This window comes from Triturus cristatus, chromosome 12 (assembly GCF_964204655.1).
Source record: "Triturus cristatus chromosome 12, aTriCri1.1, whole genome shotgun sequence".
NCBI classification, from domain to species: Eukaryota; Metazoa; Chordata; class Amphibia; order Caudata; family Salamandridae; genus Triturus; species Triturus cristatus.
Window position 1 is genome coordinate 106,985,896 of NC_140595.1, and position 23,501 is coordinate 107,009,396.

The 23,501-nt window shown below is 45.0% G+C and overlaps 1 protein-coding gene across 1 annotated transcript in view; it reads right to left on the reverse strand.

Annotated features, from left to right (window-relative positions):
* The window catches only part of LOC146772766 (rho guanine nucleotide exchange factor 11-like), a 288,100-nt gene that overhangs the window by 66,081 nt on the left and 198,518 nt on the right, over positions 1-23,501 (reverse strand). The window contains 1 exon segment of the mRNA XM_085637030.1: positions 20,896-20,960. Coding sequence (XP_085493156.1) covers positions 20,896-20,960 — 65 coding nt within the window.

Genomic DNA, 23,501 nt, shown 5'->3' on the forward strand with positions numbered 1-23,501 from the left:
TGCTGCTTTTCAATCTCCATGCATGTAGGTGTAGATGATACTGCTCTGTGCTGCGACAAAACAACCTCACAAAGCGGTGTCCTGATCGGAGGACATACGCTCATGCCCAAATGTTCCAGGTACTACACTCCCCTGGCTCAATTGAGAGCCACTAGGATTACTTGTGTTCGGTTGTAATTGATCTGCACAGAACTTGAGGCAGGAGAGGCAGAGGATGGAAAGCGTAGGTGTCTCTCTCCTGTTTCATTCCATCCAGAATGCATCTCCTAACTAGTCATCACAGAGAAAATGTAATGCACAAAACGTTTAACAATTTGCATTCTTGGATGTGACCAAAAGATCTAGCGAAGGTTCTCCCCACAGTCTGAAGATGCCCTCTGCCTCCTCGAAATGAAGACTCCACTTGTGCTACCTACTCAGCCCGTCTGCTCTGGCAGTCAGGGACCCTGCCCGGTGTTCACAATTAGATAAATGTCTTGGTGCTCCAACCAACCTCAGAGGTGCAAAACATCCTGGCACAAGACCCAGGACCCAACTCTGTCCTGCTTGTGACAATACCACATGGTAGTGATGTTCTCCATGAGAATATGCACAAGCTTCCACTTGATGTATGGTAGGAAGGCCTTCAGAGCTATGTGAATGGTCCTCAACTCCAATAGATTGATGTGGAGCCAGGCTTTTGTAGGAGACCAGAGTCCTCTGATTCCCATCTCCACTATATGACCTACCCGGGCCCCGGTAGGTAGGGATGTGTCAGTCACTTCTGAGTAAAGGAAGGGAAAGGCACATGCTGCTGGACCAATTGCATTTGAGCTTCTACCACTGCAGATCGTGAGCAGTCTCCTCCAAGATCGGCCATATTTTGTCGATGCAGGGCCCACTGTTTTTTCAGATAACATTGCAGAGCCTGCATGTGCCACCGTGCACAGCTGACAAGAAAGACGAAGTAGGCTAAGAAGCCAAGTAGTCTCAGAGCTGCTATAACTTTGACCCAGGGTAGAGGCTGAATCATCAAGATCTTAGCTCAAATATCCTGGATGCACTTCAGCAAAGAGAAGGCTTGAAACTGCAAAATAGCTCAAATTAATGGATGGCTCTGTGAAAGAGCCATGAACGACTTTGGCTTGTTAATACTTATCCCCAAAAATGAAAGGTGGTTTGCAATTGCCTAAAGGTGGACTACACCTAACATTGGTAAGCCTGCCTTCAACAGCCAGTCATTGAGGGAGGGGCAGATTTGTAACCCTAACCTCCAGAGGTGAACAGCAACCACCACCATTGATTTTGTGAACACCTGAGGGGTGCTGTTGAGGCCACTGAGGGACACAGCAAACTGAAAATGCTTCTGGCCTATCCTCAAGCTCAAATAAGGTTTTGGGACTGAAGCATGGGTATATGAAAATACGCTTCCTGCAGGTTAGAGGACACATTCAGTTCCCTGGGTAAGGGCAGTTCGAATTTGTCCTTCCACAGGAAGTCATTCAGAGGCAAAAGGTCCAAAATAGACATGAGACTCCCTTCATTTTTTGAAACATGGAAATAGCCAGAGTAACAACTATCTTCTTTTTCGTGTCCAGTTCCCTTCTCAATAGCTCTCACCTTCTGCAGCAGAATGGACAGGTGCTCTTTTGAAATTCACTCTGATGTGGGGAGAATATTTGGCAGGGAAAATAAATAAATAGGAAGGGCATAACTATTCTGACAATTTGCAAGACCCTCCTGTCAGACATGATGGATCACCACCTTGGTAGGAAATGGTGGATTGTGCCCCCCACCAACGGTTTGGAGGCTACTGCAGCTGGAGAAGAGGATTGGGAGGACTGATGCCCCTGCTGACCTCTGCGCTATCTACCAGATCTGTATCCATGGCCTTGAAGGACTTGGGTGACTGCTGTACTAGTTGTGGAGACCGTCTATGCTTATACACCAGCCATCCAGAACAGCTTTTTAACTTTTTGAATTGGTGTAGAAACTGGTTTTCAGGGTTCAACCACCTCAAGGGATGCCGCTCAAATGTGCTCTCCTGTAAGACGTCCAAGGCAGAATCTGCTGTGTTACCGAAAAAGTGGGACACATCAACATGGCAAACACAACAAGATTATGAACTGAGTGCTGAAAATTTTCAGCCACTCACCCCCAATCAAGAGATCTAGGTTGCTCACTATGCCATCCCAGTTCAAACCCAATCATATGCAAATCAGTTTTGAGGCTGCTCCTCATGGGAACAGTCCAGCCCTAACTGCCAGGCCAGGTCCTTCCTGGACTGGAAACAGGCATCCTGGGACCGGCTTCGGGGTTTCACCCCATATCAGTTAGGCTAGCTTCAATCCAGTGGCACAGCAAGTAAGGGAGCCACGTCTGGGCATTCCCTTGGCCACTTAGGGCGAACATAGCAAACACAAAAAGATGATGGACGGAGTGCTGAAACTGTTCAACCACTCTCCTTCAGTCAAGAGATCTGGGTTGAATCCATTGCTCTTTTGCCCACTATGCCACCCCAGTTCAAACCCAGCCTTATGCAAATCAGTCTTGACTCTGCTCCTCATGTGAACAGTTCAGCCCGAACTGCCATGGCCAGGTCCTCCCTAGACATCAACAGGCATATTATTGGGGGAGTCCTGTATATTATCGGAATATCCTGTGGAACACCTCCACAAGTATTTACGAAAAACAAACAGCATGTATTGACTGCAATACTTGAATGTCAGAGTAGCGTAGCCGCCAGAGCTGCCGACTCAGGAGCTGGGGATCCAGGTTTGAGTGTCTGCATCGGGGCAACATCTTCTGATTTTTGCCAAACACTTAATCTCCCTGTACCCATAGACAGCACCAGGATACCCTCACAGGTGATAAGTCACGCTATAAAAATCTAAAAAGAAATGTTGGAGGAAGACATATGCTATACAAATACCTCAATCCTCTTAGAATCTGTATTCACAGGAGTGGTTAGCAATGAGTTGGGATTTACTTTACCGGTTGATTTTCACTAAGAAAATCAGGGTCACAGGTGCCATTCTGTGATGCTTGGCTCACTGCCTTTTCACTGGTTAACGGGAACTGGCCTCAACCAAGTGTCCATCAAGATATCAGTGTGGGCCTCATTAAAAGAGAACAAGGGCTGAGGAGCAGCTGGCCTTGGCTGTGAAATCTGTCAGAATGTTCTTTTGATGTGAACTAAAGGCAGCTGTAAATCCTGTACCTCAGCTCTCCCTCTGACCTCCACTGCAAATGAGGCACTTTATTCTGTTCATGGCCTAAGTGGCGAATGAAGCCCTACCTCAGGAGAGGTGTCGAGCCCACTGGCAACTTGCAAATCTGTGTAGAAGGAATCATCTGTGCAGTGAAGGGGGAGAAATCGTCCCCATCATCATCATCATCCACATCCTGGGGTGTCCTTTGTTCGGCACAGGCTCAGAGTCAGAACCATAATAGAATGGAGTTTTTGCATATGTGTATGAAATGGCAGAAGCATAGGTCAGAATCAGGGTGCGTAGTGTTCAGGTGTGCTTTTGCAGTTTCTTAGCGTGACATTGGTCGAGATTGAGCGGAAGTCAGTTCGATGTCAGACGTCAATATCAGAAGAGGGTTGTGTTCCGGTACTGGTGGAAACAGAACTAGACTCTATGTCGAAAGGACTGACTCTGATTTCCCGGTACCCTCCGTTTAATACTAATTTATATAGGAGTGGTCCTGAAGAAGGTTGTTAAAAAGTTAGTAACCCACCGAAACGTGTGTCGACATTAAGGAAATCCAGCTGGTAACATAATCATGGATAACTAAAGAGGGATTCTTCAATGCATGATTCACACGAAGAAAAGTGTATGCCATTAAAGCTGGATACAGAATGGGTGTGAAGTATGCATGTAGTAGTATGCTTGGGTAGGTGGTGATGAGATGTGAAGTAGTTGTGGTGTCAAGTGGATCACAGCACGGGGTGTCTATGTTAATATTATATACAACTCAACTCATGTTGAAGTGATAAAATGATGAATTACATAGAATAATATTGTGCACTATGCCAAATTGATGAAATGATGAATTGTATACCATAATATAGCAATATAAGAAAAAAGTGGGGAAAAAGGAAAGTATTTGTATAAATTGGTTTAACTTTTGATAAAATGAACATAAAAATAAAAAAATTAATGTTTTTAAAATTAATGTAAAAAAAAATGTATTGTGATAATGGGGAGCCCGGCGAGCTTTTATAGCCACCAGTAAATTAGACATAGGTCGAGTGGGAGTGCTCTCGTAGCTCATATTATTATTGCATCTTGTGCTTGCAAAGATACAGCTCCATCTCCCAGTTTTAAATCCCCTTGGGTCCTGAGCCCACTCACCAAAGACAAACCTCACTGAGGTATGTGACCAACATTGTTTTTTGCAGATACAGCATGGTTTGAAACCTGTTCTTTTGGATGGGAACATGGTTCCCTAGCAAACTGGACTTTGTTTTAATTGTCATAGCAGAACCGAAAAAATGAGGAGCCTAGCCCTGGAACTGCTTTGAAAGGTACAGAAAGATAGAAAGAAATTGACGTCAGTGCGCCAGGCTGATACTTGTATGTGGCTCCGCTCCTACATTTCCGTGAAGTTTGGAGCTGCACAACACCACATAGGGCTGTGGTTCCCAAACTATTCTGACCCGTGGCTCCCTTGACCAGTTGGCTGTTGTTCGCGGCTCCCCATTACATTAAGTTTGGTTGGCGTAGAGTAGGGGAATGTTACATGGCTAGATGGGTCTCTGCTTAGAGACCATATCCTCAATCAAGAGGTGTCTTTAAATCTGTATCTAACAGTGCACTGGAGACCTGTCCTGGATAAAGAGAAACTGCATTGTTTTCATTGTCACTACAGGAACGTTTTAGGTCAGGCATTATCCAACACCTTTCTTTTTAATAAACAAAATATATATGATATACATAATTTCAGAGGCTTTCTGTCATCCCTGTTCATACATTTTTAGCCTACTGTGGTCTCATTCACATTTTGCTCTTGCACAGTGTGCACTACTGAATAATAGGTAGCCCCCTTTAGTGTCGACTGTATGGTGTCCTTTTAAATAACATTTTAAAAGATATGTTTTGATTTGGAATTTCCACTAGGTTGTATTAATTTCCATTTTTCAAATGGAATTGTTTCTTTCCGAGGAGCGGGCACTCAGTGCTGGTGCAGGCAGGTGTCAAGAGCTCAAACAGTTCCCACTTGCAGCACAAACGCCCTCCTCACACTGGAGAAGCAGAATCTCAACAGCTGCACACACTCACTTCAAACAAGTCTCACACTTGCCTTCTTCCCATTGAGAGGCTTTGTGATTGTACACCTTCGTGCACTATTGGCTGATCACTGCTCATGTTGAGATGCTGGGCGCCACTCCTTTAAATGTCTGATTCAGAAGGGGAAACTGACAGATTACAGGAACTTGCAGGGCCTTACTTTGTTCACAACAGCAGCGATTTCAACCATATTCTTGTGTGACCTGCATCCGTTGTGCAATGACAGGAGATGAACAAGCTTTGATTAGTTACTTAGCTTTACGTATCTTTAATGCAGCCTCCAGCAGTTTGTATGCCTCCGTCACTGAGGCAGAACATTAGTTTAGCTCCTGTTCGCTCAAACATGGTTCACAAAACTGTGATTTGCTGCTGCAAGGATATCCAGCTGTTCAGAGAGGCTGGACGAAAACTCACCAGAGAATGTAGTTTTCTCTTGTAGCCTGATGTTTCTGCTGCTTCCAAGTCTTGAGGCGTGTGCTCATACTCACATCTAGTGGCTGTTATACGAACTGCAGTTTGTTGAAACAATCTGATAAGCTTCACTGCTGAACAATAAGGTATGCAGCATTAATAGTTTTGTAGTGACTGACATAGGGGCATGCAGGATGTTGGAGCCGGCCTCGTGGCGTGGTCCTGTTCCCCCTCGCTAAGCCGCACGAGGTCCCATGCACCTCGGGGCTCCTCCATTTTGGATTATACGTCACTCCACGTGACCACCTACGTGACCCCGCTCCACCCGGCCTCTGTCCCAGCGAGGCCCGACATCGAGGCGCCAACCCCTGGCCCGGGGGATACCACGTGAACCCTTCCCACTCCCGGCGGAGGGCAGTATCGATGGGACCCCCAACCGTCCTTCCACACCTAGGTGCGATCGCCCCACAGCTCTCTGGGGCCTTGCGCCTCTCCTGCTGGGCGTCTGGCCGCTCCCTACCCGGCCTCTCCGCCCCCTCCGGGCGCAAGGGTCCGGACATCAAAGGGCCCCAGTCCTATATCTGGGGCGACCCGACAACAGGACAACAGTTGTATCCTGGAGTCAAGAGCCCTGCTGATCGGATCGCGGCTGACCCTACGGAAGAAGACTCATCCTGAACCCACACTCTGAGCCCTGCTGACGACGTCGCGGCTCCACCGTGCTTAAAGACCTTCACGAACCTTGGGGCCCTGCTGATGCTGTCGCGGCCCGACCTTGTTGAACCTTACCATCAGAGCCCAGCTGACCTCGTCGCGGCTCGACCGAAGCGGACCTACCACCGGAGCCCTGCTGACTGTGTCGCGGCTCGACCCAAGAGGAACTACCACCCGAGCCCTGCAGACGCCGTCGCGGCCCCCCACGTCCGAGCCGCTCTGAGACCAGCACTCAAGGTCTAGCGCAGAGCCCTCCCGTACCTGGTTGGTACTAAGACTGTCCCGCTACCCTATCCCTCTAACAGACATTGAGACTCTTACTGGATCCCTCGATCCCACTGTAAATATTGAACGTACTACTGCTGATAAAGAACCAAGACAAGCAACTGATATTGAGTCCTGTGTGGTGGTATTACTGGGCCTAGTACGATCATAGGAGAAAGACCTCCCCGAGGGGGCTTCTCAGCGGCACTCGGCTATAACTTTGCGGTAGGAAGGTGCCCCGGAATAGTCTCCCCGACTCCCCGGTGGTCCTCCCTCCAACACGGGACCTCTGCTTAAGGAACCTTTACAGATGCGGTCAGGTTCCTGGCAAGTATTCATAAGTAACAGTACGGCTGTTCAGCCTGTTTTCGAACGAAAATCATTCACTTTGGGATAGAAAGCTGAAAGTTGGTACAGACGTTCGTCTTTGTAATAGTAATGTTAGGGGTCGTGTCTTGAACATGGCTAGTACCAACATTGTGCATTAAGTGTTTCTGCATAGTAAGTGTTTCCGCATATTTTATTAAATATACACCAATAGAATTATACAGTGGTTCTCAGTCCAACATTCCCAGTCTAATTGTGTATAATTGTTGTTGTTCGTGTTTTTTTTGTTGGTGATAATCTTTAACTGCTCTGTTTAATCTTTCTCATTTATTCTGAAATCACATACTGCTGTCAACAAACTTTGTTTGGCTTTTTAAATCGATAAAAGCCATAAAAACATGATTTTGTTGAAATCTGCTGTCTGCAGTTGAAGGTACACGTGTCCTGCAAAGAGCTGAGCTCATTTCCATGTGAGCCGGTGCAGGCGTCTATGCACCCCCCCCCCCCCCCCCCCGCTGAGGCCTATAAGTAGATCTCCAGCGCCATGTGACACGCTGGCTCTCGTCCTCCTAATCTTCACTTACCTGATTTCTCGTCTTGGCGCTGCCGCGTTGCAGATTTCATCCAATTGGTTTTCGGACCCGATCCTACTGTCCGAGTGAGCTTTGGTTGCCAAGCCAGCAGGACATCTCCCTCTTCTGAATCCGATTCGTCTGGGGAATCTACCCTCCCAGAAACAACGAAAGGAAAAGTAGTAAGGTATTGATTGCAACATACTCCCGTTTGCAGAGACAGAGCGTGGAATTCAGATACAGGTATTTCTATTTATTTAACATTTTAAAAGACAGTGAACAGAGCGCACAACTCATGAAGGTACTTTTGTTCTCATTCCGCATTTCTTGGGCATTGAAAAACTTCAAGAGGGAGAGACTCATCTCCAAGCTGTTCTCAATATTTGTTTAATCTTGAGACTTTGGACTTCAATCCCTACAATCTTATTAAGAGTTTATATTTAGAATTCAGACGCATATTTTTTTGAGTAAGTGTGGCATAAGGCATTAAAAGATTTGTATTAGTGAATGTGTGACTATATGCATTTCACGTAATTCATGTTGTTTTACTACAGAAAGCTCTATACATTGTTGCAGACATTTTTCTCCAGATGCTAGAGAGTGACTATAAGGCTTCTTGTGAATTACGCAATATACAAAAAGAAAGGTATAGTTTTATGCACCGTGTTTAATGTTTAAACAACTGAATTCAATGTGTAAGTAGGTGTTAGCTAATGTTGTTTATTGTATTTAGATGCCAGAAATCAGAAAGTCAATACGGTCCACAGAGTAACTGACTAGATTGCAGTCCGCGCCAAAGACGTTCCCTGCTCCAAAGGAAGAAGTGTGTTTGTTTTCTTTTTTTATTATTTTGTCCCATTTTCCCCCTTCCCCAGGAAGTCTATTCTTGTCAAGCTGTGTTTTGAGTACAGCCGAACAGGTATAGAGTTTCGGGGGTATAGAGAACAATCGTCTCATCTCTCAAATTGAACATCCTGGATTTCAGGTGAGTGGAGACTTGACAAGTAATCATATAACAGCGAGACTCTAAGTGGATCTTGCCTATGACGTCATAAAATGGCCACCAAAATCACATAGAACACTTTTAAATTCAAATCTGTTATAAATTTGATGTAAATATTCATACTTATTGACATGTATCAACATTTATTCATATGTGTTAATATGTTCCTTTCTTTTTTTCATCTTCAATGAGTCTTCTGTAGTGCCTGAAAATGAGTTCCAAGCTAAAACAATACCTAATTGCAACACCCACAGCCAGAGGTCAAGCTGTCCAGCATGATGATCTTGTTGCAACAAATTGGAGGAGAGTGGTGATCTGTTCAATCTGGGCAGCAACAAAGTTATGCCTGCTACAGTTATCACATCAGTGAAAACAGCACATGAAATTGGTAGAGCGCAATATAACTCCAATTTTCATGAGGTGTTGCAAATGTGTTCAAAGCCCATTACAGATACCGTACCAAGGAACAAACTTCAATTATTCAGCACCAGCCTGCACAAAACTTCTGAGTCCAAAGACAAACTATCCTTGGTAAAAAGTATTTGAAATCTGTTTTCTAGATTATAGATAGGGTGTCAGACAAGATTTTTTCAAGCATGAAAATCAGTCTTTTCGGCCATCTATATCTGTGAATGGAAAACTCAAACAAGGACAGAAGTTGCAGCTATTGGACAGCGTTGCCGAAAGTACCAATATATACAACACTGCTGCAGAGGTGGATGTAAATATATTAAATGGTACAGCTATCGAAAGTATGCTAATTACAAGTCTTGTAAAACATTTGATTACCCTTCAAAATATTTTATACCCTACATAGATACTCAAGCAAGGAATGTAAAATGATTGGATCTTGTGTGGGATATATATAGATTACTGAAAGCATCAAGCAAAGTGTTAGAGAAAAAAGAGGTGAGGGTCTTCGCAAGCGAGTTGAATCTAACACTCCTGTAGCCAAAGATTGGCATAGTTTCTTTAGATGAGGCAAAAATAAAACAGAGGTTTTTGGTTTACTGAGTGGACATGTGCAACTTATTACCATCGAAGGGAAGCAAGTAGTTGTCACCTGTCAGGATGAAGTTCGAAGTTACACACTAATTATAATTTCAAGATTATATCGCCTTGCAATCATGAGAAAGTTGACGCATAAGTTTTGTTTCATTCTTTCCCTGCAGCAACTGAAGTTCATTCCGAAATAATGATTCGTACAGTAGATACCGATGTAGTAGTTCTTGCGATTGCTATTTTTAAAAATATTGAATGTCAACAATTGTGTTTAGCATTTGGTACAGAAAAATGTTTTGCTACATACCAGCGCACGGTAATGCAGAAAGCTTAGGAATTGATATATGTGATTCTCTGCCCCTTTTCCATGCTGCTACTGGTTGCGACACCATGTCGGCTTTTCATGAGAGAGGGAAGAAAGCAGCTTATGACACCTGGATGGCACTTTCTTCTGCTACTCCCATATTTCAATTTCTGTCAGATCGACCAAGTCCTGTTGATCCTGTTCACTTTGGAAATGTTGAGGGATTCATTGTACTAATGTATAGCCACAGTTGTCCATTGCATGAAGTAAATGGCGCCCGCCAATTCATGTTTTAAAGTGGAAGCAGAACTATTGAAAACATCCCACCTACACAATATGCTCTTCTTCAATGATCTGCAAACAAAGGGGGGCATGTTTGGGGTCAGACTTTAGTGCTCATGCATGAATTGTCAAATTAAATGAATGGACTGGAAGCAGATTGATGGAGTAATAGTACCACATTGGACAACGTATGTTTTTACATCGCATGTCATCACAACGCATTTTTCGAAACTACATTTACAATGCATTCCATTACATCGCATTATACCATTACAACGCATACCATTACAATGCATATCATTACATTGCATTTAAGGTAAGTGTTGGATAGTGTAGGGGTAAAAATTACTATTCCCACTCCAGTGAGTGCAACAGTAGGGTAAGTGTTGGATAGTGTAGGGGTAAAAAATACTATTCCCACTCCAATGAGTGCAACAGTAGGGTAAGTGTTGGATAGAGTAGGGATAAAAATTACTATTCCCACTCCAATGAGTGCAACAGTAGGGTAAGTGTTGGATAGAGTAGGGGTAAAAATTACTATTACCACTCCAGTGAGTGCAACAGTAGGGTAAATGTTGGATAGTGTAGGGGTAAAAACTATGCGTTGTAATGGTATGCGTTGTAATGGAATGTGTTGTAGTGACATGTGTTGTAATGACATGCGTTGTAGTGACATGCGATGTAATGGCATGCGATGTAAAGGATGTTGCGATGTAATGACTGCGTTGTAAAGGTAGTGCGATGTAATGACTGCGTTGGAAAGGTTGTTTCCCCCTCCACGTGCCCTTGCCTCGGCGGACGACTAAGTGAGCGCTGAAAGGTCTCCCAGGGGGACACAATACCTTTGAACGCTTGACAAGTGCTCCGTGCGGCTCGGTGACGGCCGGCGGTGTCCGTGCCCGAGCGCTGATAATTGGGCGGGCCCATGTTGAGCATTGGAGGCGGTGCGGAGGGCCACCATTGCAAGCGCTTGCTGAATATCCTCCCACTGATGCCTCTGAGTGCGGCGCTGTGACTAGACCCGCCGGAGGCCTCTCTTCAGTAAGACCTCTGCTGCCCCACTGTTCAGCCCGTGATCCTGGAGGAACTGGGTGCTGATTTTAGCAATTGACGTGCAGCTGAGGTGCGAGAACAGTGGAGAGTTGCCTCAGCTGCCCAGACATTAGAACCTAGCACAATATCCCACTGCCACAGCTCTGATTTCATAAACAGCGCAGCTTGTGTAAAATGTGATTGCCGGGTTGGATGTGAGATCCTGACTGCACTGCTTATCGCCGGATTCTGAAACTACACAAGTGAATAGAGTCATTCCTTGGAGTTTATGCTGTACATGCATGCTGGCTGCTGCTCCCCTTGTAACAACGTTGCCCGCTACATACAGTTGTGCGATCCAGCGCCCAGTGAGGACTGGTGCTCACCATTAGGTTGCACACTGATGTGACTGTACTGCTCATCTCCTGGCTCTAAACTTGCGCAGGTTAATAAATTCACTCCTTGGATTCTATACTGTACATGCATGCTGGTTGCTGCTCCTCTTGTAACAATGTGCCCACAGCTTACCGTTGTGCACTCCAGGGCCCAGTGAGGATTGGTGATCACCATTAGGCTGCACACTGCTGTAACACTTAAGAGGGCAGGCATGGGGAAAACAGACAGAGGAAAATCCCGGCTCAACTTTGAATTGCGTGCGCCAGGCAGATCGCAGCAGAAAGGTACCTCAGATTCAGAGCTGGATGCCATTATTGAACACTCAACGTCACTCGAAACAACGCTTCTAGCCATGCAAATAAGTCTCCAGTCTATAGATGGAAAAATTGATGCGCTTAATATCAGGATGGACCTTATGTCGGTAAAACTAGATAAACACGTCACCAGGTTAGGCGAAGCTAAAAAATGCATCTCGGACGCTGAGAATAACTTAGAAGTGACCACCAAGACTCTCGACATGGAAAAGGTGCTCGCCATCATTCAAGCTAAGAATGAGTACCTAGATGCCTGATCCTGACATAACAAATTACGAATCACTGGCCTGCCGGAATCAACCAACACAAGGAGACTGGAATCCTGTGTTGAGATGATGCTACATGAGATTTTTGGGGCAGAGCACCTTGGCGGCTCACCCCCCCCACCCCACGGAGCCTCACCAAGACCGATTATCACCCGTCTGTTGAACTACAGGGATCGAGACTCAGTACTGCGCATGTCCAGGGAACAGGGCACCATAAACTACCAAGGAAATAATCTGGCCTTCTATCCGGACTTCATTGCCGCAGTCCAAGCAGCAAGGAAGGAGTACCAATCGGTGAAGAAGCTACTGCTGGCGGAGAGTGTTCCATAAGCTATGCTCTACCCGGCCTGCGCATTGGTGCGCAGGGGAAGTTCAGGATCTTCACTAGCCCTAAAGCGGCCATGGATTATGCTAAAGCCCTAAGGCGTCGCAGTCAAGAAAAATCTGGCACACTAGAAGAAGAGGACTAATCCAGGATACACTAAGTCTACGGTTGCTCTGGCTGAGTGCTCATACTTTACATGCTGATACCACAAACCCATTGGTACTTGGCGGCATATGTATCAAGCAATTTTGTATTTGCAAACGCTGCGATTCGCAAAAAAACAGCGTTTGCGAATACAAAATCGCAAAACTCGATGTATGAGCCTTTTTCGCATCGCACTAATAAGGAATCGCTAATTTTGCGATTCCTTCATTTTGTGTAAGTATTTAAGGAATCGCAAATTGCGATTCCTTAAATGCTATGTAACAAGCACCCAAGTTGTGCGATTTCTCCTTAAGAAATCGCACATTACCACCAACTTCAAGTTGGTGGTATTTTGCGATTTCTTAAAAAAATTCACTTTTTGGCATTTTTCTAGGTGCCATGTGACGCACATTCATGCCCTTATGGCATGTATGTGCGCCATATGCGCACACATGCTCATTTCAGGGGTGCATCAAGAGGTCATCATGACATCCATGCACCTTTGAAATTTTTCTGAATTTGCGATTATCAAATTGCGAATCACAATTTGAGAATGACTTCTCATTCATTCCTATGGGCCTCCTGGCCCATAGGAATGAATGGGAAGGTATTCCTTAATTGCGATTTCGCAATTTGCTAATCGCAATTAAGGAATTTTAAGAATTCGCAAAATATGTGCGAATTTTTAAATACATCCCGTTTTGCAATTCTCAAATAGCGATTCTCAAAAAATCGCTATTTGAGAATCGCAAATATGGTTTTTGATACATATGACCCCATGTTCCCTCTTGCTCTGTGTATATACAAAAGGGGGTCACGCTCAGATGCCTCCCGATATCCTAATGGCTGTAAGTTAATTCAATTGTAACACACGCACCGTAGTTGATGCCGCAAGCAGGAACACATTTATGTCTTTTCCTCAGTTTAGATATCTACAAGAAGCGGGTAACTTCTTTACATTGTTCAGCCACCTCCCTTTTTACCTGGGAGGCTAAAGGTGCTCCTGCGCTCCCCCACGGGTGTACCCCACATCTAATGACTACTGTACCTTGTATTTGGGGGTTGTTGTTGTGTTTAAGTGATGGCTTTGGTAAGTTGGGGGTGCTGAAGTGGGTGGGGGTGGACATGAGAGGTGGAGTAACGGGGGACTGTTTTACATGGCTCAATGTGATCCTTTGATACCAATGTTGAACTATATTTCACTCCACTGTAAAGATGCAAAAAGCAGATTTCACGACGGTATAACATGACAGTGCTACTTAATGAGCAGATATCATGCATGACGTGGAATGCTCAAGGGCAGAATTCCCCCCAAAAAATTAGACAAGTAATGGCCTATTTGGACAGAAATTATGTCAGGATAGTACTCCTGCAGGAGACGCACCTGACAAAGCACTATGAAACAAAAGTAGATGCGCAGTGGGCGGGGTACAGGCTGGCGTCCTCCTACTCAACATATGCCAAAGGGGTGCTCACACTTGTAAAGAAAAATCTTGTGTTCACTTTGATTAAATCCTGCACGGATGATGTGGGACGATATGCTATAATTCACGGCAAATTGGCTGGATCAGCTATAACCATAGTCAATGTATACGGATCCAACACTAACGAGCCTGGCTTTTTTGAGGGCATATTTAATGTATTACGGGACTGGCCTGGCGCTGAAATTATCTGGGGCGGGGAATTTAATACACATTTGGACCCTAGCAAAGACAAATTCAGTGGGTGTGGTGGCCATTCACCCAGAGCTGCTCAGGTTATAAACAATGGGATGGCTGAACTAAGTCTTGTAGACGCATGGAGAATACGTAACATTAATAGGCTGGTGGGAATGCACACCTCGATCGCTCACGGCAGTAGGTCAAGGCTGGACTACTGGCTGGTGAGTGAGAGTGCTAATGCATGGGTGTCCACAATAGACACGCTACCCAGAACACTGTCTGATCACAACCCCGTTAGAATCACACTATGAATCCTATTTAGCATCCCCCATCAGTTTACATGGCGGTTTTGATCAGAGGCGCTTCTTGATCCTCTATTCACCGAAACGATCAGGGAGGCTATAGTCAAATACTTTGATTTAAATAAAGAGTCGCTGAGCAGTGCTGCAACACTTTGGGAGGCCTTCAAGGTCACTATCAGGGGCAAACATATTGGCACAACAGCAGGCATACTTAAGGATCTCCGAGCCCAACTGTCCAGAGTGGAAAACACATTAGAGCAGCTTGAACGAGACTATGAGACTTTCCCATGCACGCAAACACTCGCCAGTATTAAAGATCTCATACTAGAGTATAACGAAGTGGTGGCTGGTGAGGTACGTTACCTATCTAAGAGACACGTGGCCCGTGCATATGGCGAGTGAGTCAGACCCAGATGAAATCTGACTTCCAAGATCAAACAAAGAACAGACCGTCAAATCATAACAAAATTCACAGACCACACAGGGGGATCACTGTTCCACATCAGCAATTGCGGCACATTCCGCACATGCTATGCAGAATTGTACACCTCCAAAAGGGTAACTGACTCCAAGGAGCTAGAAAATTACCTTGCAGATGTCGTGACCGCCTGGCTATCCGTAGGACACACAAATATCTCTGCCAACCGATTGAGGCTGCTGATATCTGCGAGGCAATTCGATCATTGCCTAACAAGAAAGCACCAGGGCCCGATGGCCTCACCTGTGAATTCTATGAGGAATTTGCAGATGAACTCACACCCGATATGTTGGGTATGTACAATGAAGCCTACGAGTCGGGAATACTGCTGCCATCGCTAAGAGAAGCCCTAATAATCACCTTGTTAAAAAAAAAAGGCAAACCGTCACACATCTGCGAATCGTATCGCCCATTGTCACTTATTAATACTGATGCAAAAGTGTTGGCAAAAGTCCTGACCACGATGCTCCAACCATTAGTGCCGATGTTAGTTCTCCCCGATCAATCTGGATTTATTCCAGACAGGTTCACATCACACAATTTGCAAACAATTTTCGCAATGTTCCATATACTTCACTCTAAGCTTCAGGCTGAGGCAGTGATGCTGGACACAGCCAAGGCTTTTGATTCCATCGAATGGGGGTATATGTTTCAAATACTTCAGCACATGGGGCTCCCTGAATTCTACAGTAGATGGATACGGTTACTGTATACTGGTCCAAGAGTGCGCGTCCGGGTTGACGGGCTAACATCAGAACCAATCAGGATCTGTAGAGGCACAAGACAGGGGTGCCCTCTATCACCGCTGCTCTTTTCCCTTATGCTGGAACCACTGGTCAGCGTCATCAGGCAACGGCATAGGGATGCGGCCCCTAGATTTGCCCATCGTCCATATCACTTTATGCTGACGACATGTTGCTCTTTATCAGGGAACCGTAAACGTTCTTATCTCCAATCCTGCATGAGTATATTAGGTTTGAGCGCCTCTCGGGGATCAGCATCAATGGGAACAAATTGGTGAAAGTACCTCTGACCATGATTACTGCCCCTGCCTACTGCTCTGGAGTTTCCTCTTGAGTGGGGATCTGACCCAGCAAAACACCTGGGGATATGGATTGATCGCGACCCGGAAATGGTCATTAAGGAAAACTATGGCTCTGCCTGCACAGTATTGGAACAACAAGTAGACAGATGATCAAGGATGCCGCTATCATTGGCTGACCGCATACCCGTATCAAGATGACGGTCCTGCCCTGATTTCTATATCTATTTAGCAACATACCCATAAAATAGACTCACCAATTTCTTAAAACCATACAGTCACTATTGGTGAGGTTGGTATGGGGAGGCAAGCTTCCCCGTGTGAGCTGGGATACACTTATACTGGACTATGGTAAAGGTGGCTTTAGTGTCCCAGACATGTATCTGTACTATCTATGCACTCAAGCGCAGTTTTCATACTACTGGTACCAGCACCATGAATTCATTCCTCATGTAGCGGTTGAAGATGGGGATGCACACCCGATTCCAATAAGATGCATTCTGTCATACTCACACAGAGGTACCCCCATATAGGAAATCAATACAATAGAGACCACGGTTGCAGCCTGGCAGGCACTGGGCCGGATAGCGGCGAAGCTCCCACTATATGCCCCCATGCTCCCATTAGATCGACATGCAGCACTATCAGTCACACAGGAGGCAGGAGCCATGCATGCCCTGAAATCAGTAGGCATAGACAAAATGCAAGTCCTCTACCCAAATAGTAGTTTCATCACAATAGATGGGTTGCAAAATATACACAACATGTCACCGTTATTTTTTTTCCAATTCCTACGACTTAAGAAAGCGATACAGGCATACTACCATACCTTTCCCGATGAACCACAGACATTGCAAACCTTAGAGACGCTCCTAGTAAGCCCCACATGGCAGAAACTGATTACCAAGCTATACAGGGCTGCAAGAGACGAGAAAGTTATTAGCACGGACAGAAGCCTTGATCGCTGGAATAATAGACTCCTCCCTCAGCTCACACAAAAGGAGTGGGACTATCGCTGTCAGGTAACTAGCGCATTCACGTCCAACGGTAACTTACGCATCATTCATTTTAAATTCTTGCACTAAGCATACAACACACCACTGAAGCTACATAAATATGGCCTTCGGCACAATGATACGTGCAAACGATGTGGGGCACAGGGGGCTGACTTCTGGCACCTTGCCTGGGAATGCAATCAGGTGGCTGGGGTCTGGGTGGAGGTGCTACACAGACTACAAACCATGACGACTATTACCCTGCATTGTACCTACAGGTGTGCCTGCTGTGCTACACTCCGGCTCCGAAAGGTCCAATTGGCAAGTTTATTGGAATTGCATTACTGTTGGCCAAGAGGAGGGTGGCGATGAGATGGGACAGTTCAGTTCCTCCGCTGCCGGACAATTGGATAAGGGATCTTGTGTACTGTAGGGAGAACCTAGAATTGTATGCAGAAGAACTCCCTGCCCCTTTTCAACCCAAAGACATTTGGGAGCCACTGTTGCAATATTTGAGATCTAAGGACCAACAAACATTATCAGAATGTGAAGATATAAAGCACTGTCTATCTGCATGTATTAATTGAATATCTGTACCGACAAATTTAATTGTGTTGGAGGGCAATTGGGCACTAAGACTGGATACCCACGGATTGTTTGTTTGAACTAGTTCTTTCAAAATGTATGACGTTAATGCTATGCGCAATATGTGTTTCTGAAACTAATAAAAATAAAAATTAAAAAAATGTACCTTTTTGCCGCTTACTCGCCTGTACCCCCTCCGTAGTCCTTCCTTGCTCAGAGTTGGCCACAGGAAGCACACCCAGGCTCCCAGTCAGTCAATCACAATGCTGCAAGGCAGCATTGTGATTTGTCTGAGCACCGTTTTTCAGTGCTCAGACGCTGACTGGAGGCCTGAGCATGTTGTCCGCGTAGGCTGTGATGCAGCCTGCACGGAGAACATGCGAAGAGCGCACAACTGTTTTGGGCAGCCCAATAGGGCCGTCAAGCAGTCATTGCGCACTTTAGAAGGGTACACACACTCTTCCCCTGCCCATGCTCACCCAGGCAAATCTGTGGGTGAAAGTAAGAGAAAATAAAATGATAATACTGCGAGTTAATATCACTGTAAAAAAGCAGTAGGGCGCTAATCCTCCACCTTAGCAGAGGATCAGCCACTGCCTGCCACCCAGTAAGAAAATGCCTGAGTGTGCCAGTGTGGCTGAGTACCACTAAAGGTAATCTAAAATGGCTTGGAGGCTAATTCTACAGGAGCGGAGGCCTGAGTGGAACCATAGTGTCTTGCATGTTGTTTGCTTGATCCCCGGCCATGAAAGGTATGGGGTGACTGCTGAGGTGTCTATACAGCAGCCCTCTGGAATAGCCTTTGAAGGGTTATGCTATTGATGAAACTGTCGGGCAGGGGCTAAAAGACATGGAATGCACTGTGGTACTGCTTTTTTTAAAGCACTGGTGGGCAGAAACAGACTTTTTTCAAAAGAGACAGGTCCCATAAAAATGCATCTCTATTAGATACACCTGCTTGTCTCAAGAAAAGCCAGTGGATTACATCCATATGGGGCAATGAGGCACCAAAATAGGGCCTACAATGCACCTCGAATAGTCAGTAGTATCCTGGCCAGCTCTAAGGATATATTTTACCGCATCCTGGCCGTCTTGAATGGTTTGAGCCAAAGAGTCTCAAAATTACTCTGGGACTGCCATCAAGATCACACTGGCCCTGTCCCAAAAGAGTGTGTGTATAATGGCTTAGTAGGTAAAATGCATTGACTAAACACAATGCCAAGCTGGAGGAAGAGAGCATCTGATTACAGAACTTCTATATCCTTTTTGACTCCCTATCTGGAGAGGTTGTGTGGCATGCATTAGAGTTTGCTTTGCTGGTAGAAGCTTGAACCATTAAACTCTCTGGAGTTGGGTGCCGCATAAGAAAATCGGGGTTGCCTTGCGCTAGTCAGTAGTGACTGGCCACCTGCCTGTTGACAGGTGGGCAAGAGCAAGGCTCCATCCAAGTACACGTAAGGGTATCAATCAGGCATTTATTAAATGGAAGTAAGGTCTCAGTAGGGACTGGCCAAGGGTGCAAAACCTCAGTAAGTGCATTTGTCTTGACTTCAATTGAAGCCAGCTTTAGGTACAGGACCTCAGCTGAGCGTCTAATCCATACAACCAATAATTCACCCTCCTCAACATCATTGTGTGGGGGTAAATCATCCACATCATCACCGTCGCACTTATCAGTTTGATTAAAATATGAGTCAGAAATGTTTCAGGCTTTGCAAGAGGGACACTAATATGGGTAGCTCCAGGGATTCCCCTCAGATATTTACATCACATAACAGATCCGGAGGAGAGGTATGTGGTTCTGCATGGTATACTATATGGGAGGGAATTGAGAATTCTCAGTATATGGGCCCTCAATAATGTTTGTATCTCCTTCTTCCATGAGTTAATGACAGTGGGCGCGCCCCATTTGGGCGCGGGTATAATCGTAGCGGGCGACATGAATTGTGCGGTGGGTGGAACGTTGGATAGGTAACCCCCACACACAAACACAAAGCTTCGGATGACGGAGACTTTGGAAGATCTCAGGGAGGGATTGCAGTTGAGGGATGTGTGGAGGGATTGCAACCCGAGTAAAATAACGTTTTCGTGTGTACGCCGGCAACAGGGACCTCCAGCGGGCTTGACTACTTCTTCCTGTCATTAGACCTCACTTCAGAGGTGGATGGGATAACGTACTTGCCTAGATATATCACAGATCATTCCCCAGTCTTGCTAAGTCTGTGGGGGTACCAGAATGTCTGGAAATACCCTCCTGGCGATTGTGTGCAGAGGTGTTCATGGACCCCCCCTTTGTTGCAGTGATCACTGAAACGCTGACTCGTTACTTTGAGGAGAACTGGGGATCGACCTCAAGTAGGGCAGTGGAATTGGAAACCATGAAGGTTGTCCTCTGGGGAGTCTCTATCAAGACAACCTATGGCGTGCGACAACTAGAATGTGGTATACAAAAGCAAGAGCTGGGGTTGTGCAGGTTGGAGGCTCATCTCCACACGAGTCCCCAGATTTTAGAGGAATGGGGAGCAGCCCGACAGGCCCTAGTAGAGACCTGAGCGATACCAAAAGGGATGGTGGACGGAGCATTTGAGCAAATCAAACACTCACCCCCAGTCAACTGATCTGGGTTTAATCCATAATCATTCTTTAGCTCACTCCACCACTCCAGTTCCGACATGGCCATATGCAAATCAGTCTGACCCTGTGCCTCATGGGAACAGTCCAGCCCGAACTGCCAAGCCATGTCTTCCCTGGACTGGAAACAAGCATCCTGGGACCGGTTTCAGGTTCATAACCCTCATCAGCCAGCCAACACCAACACCAGTTTCTGGCAGTCATGGCACAGTTTGAACCCTTTAGGCCTCGTTGGGGGGCACCATTCCCTTAGAAACAATAAATGATTTTTGAAAGAATGTGTGAAAACCAAAGAAAAGAGAGCAGAGCTCTAGATCCACAATTCAAGGCATTGAAAGAAAGAACAGACATTGTCACATGGGGTGGCATCTATATGTGGCTCCGCTCCATCACTTACTGCATGGGACAAGATCAAAACAGAGCTGCACAGCTTCATTTACCAGCACACCGGAGCATTGCTATGGCCTGGTGCCTGGCGAATAGTCTAATGGTGAGGAATATGCGGTTAGAAGTATCCATCAGAATTAATGTGCTTTAAAGATTCTCCATGCAACAGAACTCACCTAGAGGGACTTCTTCCATCTCTGAAACAGTGCAGCTTTCAGCAGAGACGTCAGGATTATTTATCGCCACGCTACAATGAGAAAAATATAATCAATGTTAATGGGATTAAAACACGCTTCCTTGTCTAGTGAAGCCCTTAAACAAAAATAGGCATAGGTAAAAGTTAATATATTAAAGAGTTTGGTACAAGTTGTGAACTGAAGCCTAGGATCCACAAATACAAATCAATAGAAGTGATCTCTTGACAAGGAGGTCATAATCTGCCAAAGGGCACACAGACGCTACTCAAAATTACAATTGCTACTTTTTCCTTTTTTCCACAATTCCACAATAAAAAATCCAATCAACATGCAATAAGGAATATCCTGCAGTCTAGTTTTGAACTTGGCTCCTTTTTTGCAAGTAGAATATTGTCTGGGCAGAGCAGGGAAATTCCTCCAAGCTGTAATGCAGCAGTTTTGAAAACATTTGACCATCCATCTAGCTATGCCAGCTTTTGAAAGAGCCTGACCTTTATGTGGCAGGGCAAAAGCAACATAAAGTTGTTGAGTTTTGCAAAAGAGCTCAGTTCTATCAATGTAATACATGAGAGCACACTTGACAGCAGGGGTGTGAAGGGCCCTCTCTGCCACAGAGTATGACTGTGCGAAGAAGCATGGGAGCTCAGTGGCTTGACTGAGTTGGAATGGAGGAACCACTTTCAAAGGGAATTTAGGGTTGGTTCTAAGCCAATCCTGTCTTACTGAACCAGAACGAAAGGCTCTTCTAGGGTCTTCAATTGGCTAACATGCCTTAAAAATGTGATATCAGCAAGGAAAGCAACTTTTCAGGAAAGAAATTGTAATGGGCACAAATGTAGAGGTTCAAAAGAAAAGCTCATCATTCTGGTAAGGATAATGTTAATGTTCCGCACATGGTGAGGAGGTACCCTGGGTGGAATAACTTGTTTGAGTCCTTCCATGACGCCTTGATGACAGATTCTGAATAACGACAAGTGTTTCATATTCTTCATATAACTTTCAATGGCATCCAAGTGAAGACGTATGTAAGTAAATGCAAGGGTCGATTGCTGAAGATGACGGAGGTAGCAGAGAATATATTGAACTGCAGGTTTAAGGAGATCTATTTGCTTGGGAATGCAGTAGACGAAAAATATTTTCCACTTCCAAATGACAAAATTGGTGGTAATGGACGATGTGAATGTTTTCCAGGCTGTAATTTTGGATATGGATGGGTACTATACACCAAATATTTGCATTGGTATTACCAGGTACAAGTTCCTTCAACAGAAACAAGGAAAAACAAATCAGTGGAAGAGTACATTGCAGAGGTAAAGAAATGACCTTTAGACTGAAAATTTGGTGTATTACAAGACAATTTCATCAGGGACCTGTTGGTGATGCACGCCAAGAATCTAGCCATTCAGGAGCATTTACGGGTCAGTGGTGATTTTGCGCTAAATGATGTGTTGGCAATTGTTAAAAAAACTGAGATGTCGAGTAGGTGTGCTAGGGTGTTAAAACAGAATGCAAAAGATTATGCCACTGTTCGAAATTGAGCATCTAAGTACAGTGTAAAAGATTCCAAATCCAAAGATCAAACCAGATGTTAACATTGTGACAGTAAAGAACATTTGGCATTTACCAAAAAATGTCCTGCTGCCATGCAAAAGTGTAGCAATTGTGGCATTGTAGGGCATTTTGTAAAAGTGTGCAGGAGAAGGAAAGAGTCTATTAAGTGTGTGAGTGAGCCAGTAAGTAAGGAAGATAAGAAAACGTCTGAAGGTGACAACGAGCACTGTCACAATGTAGCGAGTCTGTGTAGAAGCCTTGTTTTGAATGTTGATGGTAAATCTCACAGACCTAAATTTGAGTGCTGGATGACTGTTGTTGATGTATCCTTAAAAATATATGCAGATTCTGGGTCCCCATAAACTATAATCAACGAGGAGCTGCAGAGAGAAAAAATTGTCAATAAAGTTGGAGGGGTCCTCAGGGTTAAAGTGGAGAACGTATTGACATGATTGGATTTAGGTGGTTTAATTTGAGATTCAAGAATAGGCTGACCCGGGCAGATTGCATGTTGCTATGAAAGGGCCCCCTTGTGTTTGGTTAGTTTGACCATGGAAATTTGCACATTGTGTTTGATCCCAGTAGCAAAGAGCTAGTGATGGTGTTTGATAAAGGAGTGCATATGGGCACTGATATGCTCAAAAGATTTCCAAAGGTTTTTAGTGGTAGGTTGGGGAATTTGAAAGGATTTGAGTACTGAATTATTTTGAAGGCTGATGCTAGACCTAATGTCCACAAGGTAAGGAACATTCCTTTCATGGTTAGGGATGAAGTCTCTGAAGATCTGGAGAAGCAGGTTTCTTTGGGGTATTGAACCAATAGAAGTCTCTGATTGTGTTTCCCCCATTAGTGGTGGCTAGACGAAGCAATGGCAACATTTGTTGTGTGTTGACTTACGCCATTTGAACAACAACATAAATGTGGGCCAATTTCTGTTGCCAAGAATTAATGAACTGGTAACTTTTGTCAGAGTTGGCAAGTGGTTTTTCACCTTTTATCTATTGTCATCACACCACCAAATTTCTTTAGCTCAGTATTCC